Raw genomic sequence first — 13,173 nt, forward strand, 5'->3', positions numbered from 1 at the left:
AATTTCGCTGTACTGTAGATGTATTTATTTTTATATCAGCAATTCAAGTGTATTTTCAAGAAGATTATATAGGAAATTGCATACTCTAGTATTTTGCAGAAATGCCTGGTAAGGTACCCTAATTTTTTGCAAGAAAGCTTGTCAAAGTAGTAGTAAACCATTAACAAATTCCTGGAAAAAGTTATCTAAAATTGAGGAACGTGTCGTCTGACCTTAAGATTGCTTTTCTCAACCCCTATTGTCTATTAACCATGTGTTCAATTGTCCATTCATCTGTAAACTTTTTACCATGTTCATCTTTTCCAGACCCACTGAGGCAATTTCAAATAAAATCAAAACAAAGCATTCTTATGTAAAGGTTGTTTAAAAGTATTCAATTGAAGGACCATACATTTTTTATAGGGGAGATATGTAATTAAAAAAGAGTGAAAACTGGGTGGGATATTTTATATAAATCTTTTACTTCAGTTAGTCTGGTCCCGATTTTTAAAAAAGGCTCTACAAATATGTTTTAACGGCAAATAATTATTATTTGGTCCAGCATGGTTTTTTAACCTAATTTGGGTATGCTGATTCCGAAAAAATATTCTGGCCATCTTGAAAATGGCATTAAACAGGTCAAAATGGCGATTCAAAATGGCGGACGCGAATTTTCACAAATTTGTCATGCTGCTAAATTCTGAGTCGAATCGCGGTAAATAAATCAAATAAAAGAACTGAATATGCAAAAATGAAATGCAATTTGTTTTGTTGTTCGATGGTAACTGTTTAGATAACCAAATTATCAATTAAATTACACAAGTTTCTTAATTAGAACCGCTTTTGACAAAATGATTTGAGGGCCTTTAACAATTACTTTCTATAACCTTGTTTCTAGTTATGCGAGCTATAATTACATATTTTAATGTTAACTCTATAAAAATGAATGATGATTATTATAATGCACCAAAAATACATAAAAAAGTGCCAACGACAAAATCGTGGTTCGAGTAAAAAAATTCTGATTACGGCGAAAAAAAATCAGTTCAGTATAGATGTTCAGTACGTCATATGAGCAAGTCACTATGAATGATAAATCATTAACACGAAAACGAAAACATGATAACAATATTGATATGTGTATAATATGCCAGGACAAAAAGTCAGACATTTTAGAGTTTAAAAGCGAACATTCAACAAGGGCATTATTGGATAGGGCATCTCGTCGTAAAAAAGTTAAAGATGCAAAATACTATGAGGCTATTGATAGAATAGAGCAATTGAATACATCAGATAGAGTTCTGTGTCACAGGAAATGTCACAGTGATTTTATACATCCAAAATCTATAAGAGTAATGGAAAAGAAAGCCAATTTTCTTGAACACAACTCAAATGTAAATAAACATGAAATGCCATCCTCTTCTACAGCCTCCAACGTTACATCATCAACAACCTGATCTTCACGCAATTCATTTAAACCTGTAGATTGGGATTTATGTTTATTTTGTCAAGAACAGAATCAACAGAAACTTTTAAATATAACAACATTTTCTGTTAGTGACCTGATCCTAAAGAATGCAAAATGTGATATTGCACTTCGTGTTAAATTAGGAAATGTATGCGACTTGATTGTTGCAGAAGGTAAGTACCATCTAAAGTGCATAAATACCTTCAAATATTAAACACAGAAAACAGAGAAAGCGTCCAAATGTGAAGATCTAGCCATGATATTTCTTGTTTGTGAACTAGAATATGCAGCAAAAAAGCACCAAATTTTACAGCTATTTGATATTTGGAACAGATATTGTGGATTGGTTGAAGAAATAGAATCTGAGATGCCCCAGTCTTACATTACTCAAAGATCCACATTCAAAGAAAATCTGCAATTAAAACTGCAAAATATCTTTCAGTTTCTTCGTCCCCTCAACAGAGCAGTGTCTGAACTTGAAACACTTTTAGTGCCACATATTTGGTCTGAATCTCACTTTGGAGAAATGCTACATTGTAGATGATGAATTTCTAACTATGCCATGTTATATACCTCCACTCAACTCGAACCACGAACTTGTACATGTTGCATTGAGACTAAGGTCAGATCTGCAAGAGAAAAGTGGACATTAAGGTTTAAATGGAAGTGAGGAGAATGCCATAAACTGTGTTCCAGATAGTGTTCTCATGTTTCTGAGTCTTCTTTACGGTGGGCAAGAGGTTTTTGAAAGTGCTGTTGATGCAGAACGTCCGGTAGGCTCTAGACAAAAGAAAGTAATGAGCGTTGCTCAAGATATTGTGTATGGAGTAAGCGATGGAAAGAAATGGACTACAAAACACATCGGCCTTGCTTGTACCTTACACCAAATGACAAGATCAAAACAGCTTTTACACTTATTGAATAGTGCCGGTCATATGCTTAGTTAAAAAGACGTGCTGCGTATCGACACTGGTCTACATTTCATGCAACTCAAATAGCTTGTTGGCAACGTGGGGGAGGAAATGACGTTGACCTTCAACACATATTCTCATCGACGAATGAGACTTTGAAGGTACCTCCTCAGATGGACAGGATTGTTGAAACCACAATTATAGAAGGAAAATCCCAGCTGTTATTTCCAAAAGCAGTTACCTTAAATATTTTTAAACCTTCTGATGAAATAGGAAACCTCTCTGGCTATAATGGATTTGCTGAGGAGCTGGCGTTTCATTTGAAAAGACACAAACAAGAAGTCCCAGTAACCTGGTCCACGTTTAATCAGTCGATTAGCAGCATAAACCCTGATCTCACTGTCGTTGCGTTGGTTACATCATCCTATCGTACAGGCTCCTGCTCATGAAATAGTTACGCTTAAATTAATACAGTTGGTCAGAAATGCATGTACATTTCAAATCGTCTTGGACAACGTCATACTGTAATAACAGTCGACCAAGCTCTGTACTTTAAGCTGATGGATTTAAGATAGTCAGTTCCAGAGTATAGAGACATACTTGTGCCACGAATGGGTGGCCTACATATAGCTATGGACTTTATGAAATGTATAGGAGATCATATGAGTGGTTCTGGTTTGTACGAACTTTGGATGGAATGCGAGTTGCTAGGACCAATTGCTGCTCAAAATGTTTTTAGGAGGAAAGCATTATAGCCGTAGTATAAGAGCCCATAAAATCAATGCCCAATCAGTGCATTGTCCACTACGCTACTTTGACACCTACTGTGGTTTCATCAATATTTGTTGAATACGAATTTTTGTGGATTTTGTTATTAAGTTGATTCACGAAATTAAGTGTTCATTGAAGTGCAATTTTTATTAACATTTTGTATTGATAGGGTCATTGGCCACGAATTTACGTATCCTTGAAACTGTGATTTTCACTTTATCCACAAAAATTGAAACCCTTGAATATTAATGAAACCACAGTACTACTTTTTAAGGAGGTTGGCACCTGAAATACCAGTAATGTCAATCATCCAAAAACATCTTGGATATAAAGATGGTGACCTTAGATGTTTATTTATTTTATTTGTGACTACAGTATGTCACATGCCTTTTTAGCTCACCGAGACGAAGTCAGGAGGAGCATATTATATATGCTATTCCCACGGTGTCGACATCCTGACCTGAATAAAGATTTTATTTCAGGTCCTGTATCTAAGTTATTACTTGTCATATCTTCGCCAAACTTGCATGGATGATGCATCTGAACCTACTTATGGACTTGAAAGACTTGGATACTGAATCTGAATCCTGAATTTCAGATGCTGGAGGAGGTTAAGGTTTTTGGAGCAGGTTTAAGCAATATCTAAGTTGCTACTAGTCCTAACTTCACCAAACTTGCATGGCTGGTGTGTCATATGATACTGATGCACCAGACAGGCTTGAATGCTGATTCTGAGCCATAGGTTTTGGATGCTTTAGGAGGTTAAGGTTTTTAGAGCTGGTTAAAGTCTCTGATGAATATATCTTAGTTATATTACTGGTTGTAATGTCACCAAACTTGCATTGATGTGTCTTATGATACTGATGCACCTGACATGCTTGAATTCTGAATCTGAGCCTAGGTTTTGGATGCTGGATGAGGTTTTGTTTTTTGGAACATTTGGTCACACTTGTTTTATAGATAATAGCTTGCATAGTTGATTTAAGTATAATATAAATGATTTGTAAAGGTAGCTTCAGGTGCAGAGCCTGATCTCCATTATCAAGGGTGCTAAAAAAATATCCTACCTTAAATACTCAAACCTGCTTGATAGATGTGTTTGTTGTTAATTGATATAACATGATTCCTATGATATAGTATTGTATGATATGATACACTTTTGTTTAATATGATACAATATTATATCATATTTTATATTGTAAAAAGTTATGATACGATGAAAAAATGACAATAAAAAAGTGTCAACCATCTCAAAAATCCATAAAATGGAATACAAATTCAAAGCAAAGCAACACAGACCTCTAAAAAGATAGAGGTATGGTCAGGTGCTATGGAGGAGTGAGCATCCTCTGCTGACCGGCCTCACCTGCCCCTTGCTCCTTGTCACAGTTGGGCATGTCATAATCGAGGTAATGTCAAAATCAGGAAAATATCGTAATAGGGAAAAAACAAAACGTTAATTTGGTTTGTTTGTGATGGTCAAAATACAAACCTTGAGCCATCACGGACCTCCATTACATTTGGAGAAAGGATCAGGTGCCTAGAAGGAGTGAGCATCCCCTGCTGACTGGTCACACCCGCTGTGTGCTCTTTGTCGTAATCGGGGAAAAAAATGGAAAAATCCATTAAAAAATTCAGTGTTTAATTATGGTCTATCAATTAGTATGAAAAACGTCAGTGAGCATGCGACCCAGTGGAAGATTGTGTTTGCAGACAAGGTCTTTGTATCAACCATAGAACTTATGAAAAGATGACTTCAAATGAGACTGTTGATAGTCCTGTTTTATCAACTTGTTTGTCTGTAGCTTGTATCACATTAGAAACTGTTCATACGAAGAGCATGCCCTTGTGTATGGAATTAACTGAGTGACAAAAACACCATATGCAGGTGATATGATTTTGAGGTGACATGCAGATGATATGACTTTTTTTTTATATTATATTATATTATTTCATGATACTGTTATGTAGAGTATTGTATATTATGATACAATATTGTAAATTATGATATTGTTTCATTAATATATTATTTTATCACATGATACTGTTACATATGATATTGAAATATATAATATTACATGTATATCATATGATACTTAATTGTATATTATATAATATCGTACCATACGACATTGTATAATATGATATTGGTTTATATAATATATAATTATAATACATGATATTATTAGTTACATGGTTTGTATTTGACAAGAGAGAGACAAGGTGATCAGACGATTGAACATGTGCCAATGCGATTGGACGTGCAATCATGCGTTTTATGATACGAATGCTCTTGCAAGTCAGAGGGGTATATAAAACACCCATTTCTGACGCTCTTCAGTAGACATAGTTGAAAGCGAGAGAACATGCGGCCAAAGAAGAAACAGAGATGCAGCAACATTTATTATCATACCTCATTATAATTATTTAATTATATCTGATTGGTTCAGAAAGTCAAGTGACAGGGCGATTTCATAGGAATGAAAAAGCCGACATGAGCATACGATGTAGACAAATATGATTAAATCAAAAATATTTAATTCTTATGATTCACAAAACTAACTATAACTATCTATGATTCGAAATAATGAAAGAAAATTGAGACAGTAACTGAGGAAATTAATCAATCATGACGTTATTGCTATTGAAAAATCAAACAATTTTTATAAATCAACATATTTTGTATAATAATATATGTTGTTCGGTATAATAAAATGTATATTGCATTAATGTTCAGGGAATATGAAGATTTATTCCCCCAGCAAAAAAAAATGTACTTGGTCTGAAATAAAATTTTCTTGGAGAAAAAGATCTCCATATTTCCCTCACCATCATGCAATAAATGTATATTGTCAATTGTGGTCTGAAACAGAGTTGCTTTTACAGGGTATATATACTAGTGACAAAGTATGGTATATTGAGGCTGATAAGTCATGCAATGATAGTAAAACGTTGCAAGACATGTTGAGCAACAGTCTCATGGTAGGAAAACATGCATATACGAGCGCTAAATGAGCACTAAAACGCATGCAACAAATGCGAGAGCTTGTGCAACGTATGAGAAAGCTTGTGCGAATCTAAAAAATTCCGATCGCAAAGTGTTAATTGTTAAGTGCTTGTGTGCCAGTTGTGAAAGGGGCTTTAGGCTAATTAATTGCACAAAAAACACCATTCAAATGGAGGTTTTGATATTTCGAAAATATGCTAGTTGCACCTTAATTTTTTCTGATGTTTATATTTTTCTTAAGATAATGGATTGAAATTAACTTTTACCTTATATTTAGAGATTATTTTCTGCATTTGTGAAAAAAAATTTCTAGGTGTTTCTTACTACCTTGCTTACCTTTCGGTGAGTGATGTGGCCCATTGGCCTATAACATATATGATATATAATAAAACCAAGAACATAATATTTTTGACAGAACCCCTGAATATGACTCATGGGGAGAAGAGTCAGATGAGGAATGGGAAGATGGGTTAGAGCATGTCATGCCTCTTCCATATCCTTACCCTATTTTGGGATATCCAGCATATCATACTTCAGGTGGATACCATCCTCCACCTATCATGTATGGAAATCCATTTCCAGTGTACTACCCTCCTCCACCAGCTTATAAAGAGAGGAGAAAAAGAAAAGATGGAGGTTAGTGAAATGAAATTTGAGTTTTTGTAGAGCTGTTAAAATTTCTTGATTTAAATTTAGGGTAGGAAACTTGTCAGGTTGCAAGCTGACAAATCTAAATATTAAAAGCATTTAAAACACAAGAGACAGTTAACTGTTAAAAATAAGCAAAATCTTATGTATTAACAACATACTGAAAGCAGAGTCCTGGCAATAGGCAGGCCAATCGCCAATGTTACTATAAATAGCACAAATAAACAAAAAACCAAACAGCGTCAAGGTAAAGCTTCAGCTATACCAAATAGTTACACAAAGAGCCACTTTTTGTCAAAAGTGTTGGCATTTTGTTTCTTTTTTTAAATTTCGAATGAATTGTCTATCTTTTTTAGTTTTCTTATTAATAACGTGTTTTTAAAACATTACTATGCATTTTGAACTCATACAATGCGCATGAATTTCCATGAACTACTTTGCTGCACGATGAAGAAACGGGGATTGAATATATAATGCTTGTTGCAAAATTCAAGGCAGCAACTGTTGAACTTTTTAACTTCTACTAGACAGACCTTTTTTTTGTTTATAGCCGCTTAAAAAATTTGGTCGCTCTCTGATGCTTTGCCGACATTAAAAGCATGAGAGAGAGAGAGAGAGAGAGAGAGAGATTTTCAGTCTTTACTACACAATATGCATAAAGACACACCAAAAGAGCCCGGCTTTCAGTACTTCAGTACTTTGATTTATTTACTAACCATATTTGAGTGTCAAGCTTCGAATTATAAGCAAGATACAGAGCTTTTGCTCACAATTATATGTTTGTACACAGAATTATTAACTGAGGCCATTCTTTTTCTTTTCTTTACATTTTGAATGCTGAATAGAAAATATCATCTGATTAAAATCTATTGTTGAATGTAATAAATTTATGTGAACACAAAATGACTAAAACCTAGCGATTGTTGCCGATATTTTGGTTGATCATTATAGAAATGTCTCTCTAAATGTTAAATGCTTGTAGAAAAAAAGAAAAAGTATGATATGCTGTAATTACTTTCTGGGACCCTTCCTTATACATCTACATCTACATCAATTTTGATAGTTTTTTAGGCAGGAGAAAATAAAAACGACACAGCTAAACCAATTCCCATATTTCTGACACATTTCTGTTTTGGGGATAAAGACATCGGTATTCCTAAGAAATTATAACAGTGGAAAATCATCCTGGTTTGTAGCAAGATGAAAATAATGGGTTAATGCCTTAGTAAAATGGAGTGATATGCCTTTATACATTGATGGTGTTAGCTCTTTAACATTTTTCATTCGAGTGTATTCATCGATCAAGTGAGTAAGGTTATAAATCGTCACATGAGTTCACGCCAGGTAAACAACAGTCTTTTATAATGGGCAAGACCAATTAAAAATTTTGAATTGAGCGTGTTGAGGTACAATTTTCTTCTTTCTTATATTGGATTTTTGAAATAAAATACAATAACTATTATTATAAAATGTGATCACTTTAAAAAGTTTGGGAAAGGGGGAGGGGCAGAAATAAAGGGAATCGAAAGTTAGCGGTGTACCCCTACCAAAAGTTTAGTTTTATATCTTGGATAGGATCTTATTTTCGGTAAAAATGGTATTCCATAAAGGTACAATGTCAAAGATTAAGTTTATGCAAAAATATGTGTAAAATTTGGATACTTTACGGTTTTTAGTTTTTTGTTATTTCTAAGGATGGGATAATGGCACAATATCTTTTGAACACCCATACAAAGTCATTGTTGCTCAGGTGAGCAATGTGGCCCCATGGGCCTCTTGATATTATGAGGGTTTATATCCACTTATGTAATGCGTTTTTAGCTCACCGAGACGAAGTCGAGGGGAGCTTATGCTATACCCCTTGTATTAACAGCCGAATTGTAGATATCTATCAGCTTATGGTAATGGTTGCCCACTTTATTTCTATCAAAGTTGGTAAGGGAGAAACTTTATTTCTTTTTTGACATATACAACCCCAATAGTTCAGAGACTAAAGTACCTCTGTCATTCGGCAATATTTTTTGGAAATACGTATTGGTAAAAAATAGCACAATGTAAGCATTAATTAACACGAACCTACCAAAACCTACCATCCAATAGAAATTAAAGTTAAAATGATATGAGTTAGAATTCTATGTTGTTGGCATGTAAGTTTATCATTTATTCATACTACCGGTAAATAGCATTTGCACTGTTAAAAAAACCCTGGCATCTATACTTAAATTTAAGACTTCTTGCAAATAAATCACAATGTATCCTTGCTATAAAATAATATTGAATGATTACAAAAAGGGTGAATATATAAATTATTGGGGACGTACTTAGAATATACATGTAAAATATATAAGATAAGGCAATTCGGTCCTTGAATGCGCGATTTTAGTTTTAATGGATAGATGCTTGCGAAGCACAACCACTGATGAAAACAAGAGGCCCAGGGGCCACATCGCTCACCTGAGCCTTAACTCTGATCAAATTAGCATTACAGTATCAAAATCAAAATATCTTTACAACTAAGTACAGTAGATTTTGCTAAAAAAAAATTGAAAATCTGCCAATTATTAGCCACATCTTTGTTTGGTAAATATCAAGCCCCTTTTGTTGTTGTACCTCTAAGAAGATTTTTTTCTAATCCTATATACCCCCCCATTTTGTTGCCCCACTTTTCTCTAGGGAATCATGGTTTCATTAAACTTAAATCTGCATAACCTGAGGTTTCAAACAAAGTACTGAGTTTTGGACGGAAAACTTTCCCAGAATATTTTTAAAGATTTTCTCTATATATTCCTATGTAAAAATTCAACCTGCCATTGCAGCCCCGCCCTACCTCCAGGGACTATGATTTTGCAAACTTGAATTTATACACTACCCGAGGGTGCCTCTACACAATTAAGTTTCAGCTTTTCTGGCCAAATAGTTTTTAAAAAGAAGATTTTTAAGGATTTTCTTTATATATTCCTATATAAAAATTCGTCCCCCATTGTGGCCTCACTGTACCCAGGACTATGATTTAAACAAACTTGAATCCATACGACCTGGGGATGCTTCCACTCAAATTTGGGCTTTCCTGGCCTAATAGTTTCAGAAGAAGATTTTTAAAGATTTTCTCTCTATATAAAAATTTATCCCCCATTGTGGCCCCGCCCTACCCCCAGGGACCATGATTTGAACAAACTTGAATCTACACTATCTAAGGATGCTTACACGCCAATTTGAGCTTTCCTAGCCTAATACCGGTAGTTTAAAAAAAAAATTTTAAAAAGATTTTCTCAAAATATTCCTGTATAAAAATTCATACCCCAATTGTGGCCCCACCCTACCCCCGGGGACCATGATTTAAACAAACTTTAATCTACAGGATGCTTCCAGTCAAATTTGAGCTTTCCTGGCCTAATAGTTTTTGAGAAGAAGATTTTTAAAGATATTCTCTATATATTCCTATGTAAAAATCCATTCCCCCTATTGTGGCCCCGCCATACACCCAGGGACTATGATTTGAACAAACTCGAATCTACACTACCTGAGGATGCTTTCATTTTAATTTTAGCTTTTCTGGCCTAATAGTTTTTGAGAAGATTTTTAAAGATTTTCTCTATATATTCCTATGTAAAACTTTATCCCCCTATTGTGGCCCCACCCTACCCCCAGGGACTATGATTTGAACAAACTTGGATCTACACTTTCTGAGGATGCTTTCATTTTAAGAGGTATAGCGTACTTTCCCATTTTTTCGCCCTTTCTCATTTTTAAATGGAAAGTACCTGCTTCTATAAATAGATTTATCTGACGCGTTGAAATTTAAGGTCAAGCTTTTGTAATACTTCGTTAAACAGTGGTATTCAACATATGGTATTCAACATATTGCGATTAAATTCAAAGTGTGGTCATATGAATCTGCATTTTTCACTCTTAAATAGTAATGTGATACACATCCTTTTTATAAATGCAATTACACAATTTTAAATTGGTAATTATTCATTTACTATAGCATACATAAGTTAGTCGAGAAGTTTGAGATCAATCTCTACTTCAGGAATTGCCGCTGCGTCTTGAACAGATGGTGTCAATATATCCAATTTTGGTTGATATTGCGAGTGTTTTCCATTTCCTAAATACCAAATGATTGTTGCTATATGTGCGCAACACCCAACTGTGCGGGCACCCGCTTTGCACTCGCAATACCAACCAACAATTGGGTCGTGTGGATCATCATGGTTTATCTTTATCCACAGAAAAGATTTCTTTGATGACGTATGCCGAGACTGAATTTTCCCCCTTATGTATTCGTCGGATGCTTTATTTACTCTGATGTCTAAGTCACCATCACTTAAATGTTGGTCGGCATAATGCGGTGCCTGTGACAGTTGATACACCCCAAATGTTAGGGATCTTAGGTAGTCGTCACCTAACCGTGGGAATGTGAAATCAATGGATTCGATGCTCTGCCAATGACTTAAATGTTTCTTTAAATGTCCCTGAGATTCGACCTCCTGCTGGACAAGGTTTGCCATTTTAGAGCGTTCCACCATCTTACGGGCTATGTCGCAATCGTTGTCACGGGATTGCTGTAATGGGGCACGAAAACAATTGCAGATTGCTGCCACTATATTAATATATTTTTTAAGATGGGGAATATCTTTGTTACATACTACTTTGTCCAAGAACTTCCATGTCTTCAACCTAGCGTTGACCGACTCAACAGCCCATCTAATCTTTGTTACGAGTCTTGTTTCATTCCCCTCCTTTGCACTGAATTGTTTTTCTTTAGGACCAAGAAATGCAGGGAATTTTGTACAAAACCCGATATCGTTTAAAAACTCTATGGAGTCACGAAAACCTCTGTCGAGAATAAGAATATCATCTTTTTTAAACCACTGTAATAAGTTCTCTTCATTTGATTTGACCATATATTTCAGAATTGAGGCGTCGTTGTTTCGACCATTGGCAAAAAATGGGCCCAGAATACTAATGATGTAGCCGTCAGTTGCTGTAACTACCATTGGTTTTACTAAGGGTCTGTGCTTGTGCATACTAAAACATTGACGTTGAAATGCGTAATTGTGACTTTTTTGAATGTATATGTACGTTCCATCCATGATAGATATTACAGAGTCTGACAAAAAGTGGCTTTTTGAGTTGCATAGTATGTTGTATGTTCTTCAATGATGGTATTTCTAAAAATGTGATGGAAGCCAAGATACGAGGGGACAAAATCCGAACAAAGGGCTTCTCTGGCTTGTTTGATATATCGGGAAATCTGTCTTTGCTTCTTACCAAAGAGTGTTCCAATAAATCTAAAATGGAAAAAAAGATATCAATGTTTGTCCTGAACATCTCAAAACGTTTTATTTAATGCTTATTAATAAAAAATTAGAATTTTAATGCATACAGAATATGTTTATTTACCTTCTCATGCACACATATTTACATTCATTTTTACTAATGCACAAATAACCATAATTTGTTTTATGATAGAACAATAGATTAAAATGACGACGTAAACCAACTTTTTATTTGTGTCGCTATTACAATTTGAATGACAAAGGTACCCATTATGTATTATATTTGGTTTATGCTCAGAGAACTGGTTGCAAACATTATGATTATATATATACATTTCAGCAATTTTTAAAGTAGATATGTAATAATGATTGGTATGTTTGTGTGTATGTGGGGTTGAGCGGGGTTGGGAGTTAAGCTGTTTTATACTAAAAAGTTGGTTTATTTGCACGTAGAACACCTCTGTTTGTATATAATTGTATAATAATTGTATACCCCTGAGAGAGCCCTGTTCTGAGTTTCACCAGCAGCACTCCAATAGCAAGTCTGGGCGACATTAACTTCGACTTCTTTAGGGTTGTAATCATTTCAACTAGCTCCCCAAACTGGTGCTTTTTCAGTCCTGTCAGGTTAAGAAGGTCGATGTCTGTGTAGTCCTCTAGGTCGTCAAAGCTGAGACGTCTGGCTGTGGATACAGAGGCTGACTTGCGAAGGGTTTCCAGTAGTTTTACTAGCTGAGAAGTCTGTATAGTAGTATGTTTTTTACGAAGCTTAGATTTGTCTATAATGGCATCTCGCTTAAGCTGTTTCCCGTTTAAATGATTTTTACAACACCTGACCCCTTCCTCCAGTAATACACCTTGATTAATGAATACACTTAAACGCACAGATTCTCCCATGCAGATAAGATTTTTGTTTTTAATTAAGCATATTGCACACACGCTATGCGACTTGCTGACAGATAAAGTTGGAATTGTGACTAACTCGTCTTTATCATCTTCGTCATTGCATGCATTCGGTTCTACATTGAGCGCAGCGACAGGGGTTGGCACGCATGTACTCTGTTTGATAATCGATCTATCGATGTTATAAACTTTCATCCTGCATGC

General features: G+C 34.9%; 1 protein-coding gene across 3 annotated transcripts in view; it reads left to right on the plus strand.

Annotated features, from left to right (window-relative positions):
* Nucleotides 1-13,173, plus strand: part of LOC105333013 (uncharacterized) — a 211,163-nt gene that overhangs the window by 38,292 nt on the left and 159,698 nt on the right. For all 3 annotated transcript variants that reach the window (XR_010711048.1, XM_034445895.2, XM_034445896.2), the window contains exon 4: nucleotides 6,552-6,772. Coding sequence is in view for 2 of the 3 variants with exons in the window: in XM_034445895.2 (XP_034301786.1) it covers nucleotides 6,552-6,772 (221 nt within the window). In the remaining variant the exon portion in view is untranslated. The remainder of the gene's footprint in view (nucleotides 1-6,551; nucleotides 6,773-13,173) is intronic.

The sequence above is a fragment of the Magallana gigas genome, chromosome 2, assembly GCF_963853765.1.
Source record: "Magallana gigas chromosome 2, xbMagGiga1.1, whole genome shotgun sequence".
NCBI lineage: Eukaryota > Metazoa > Mollusca > Bivalvia > Ostreida > Ostreidae > Magallana > Magallana gigas.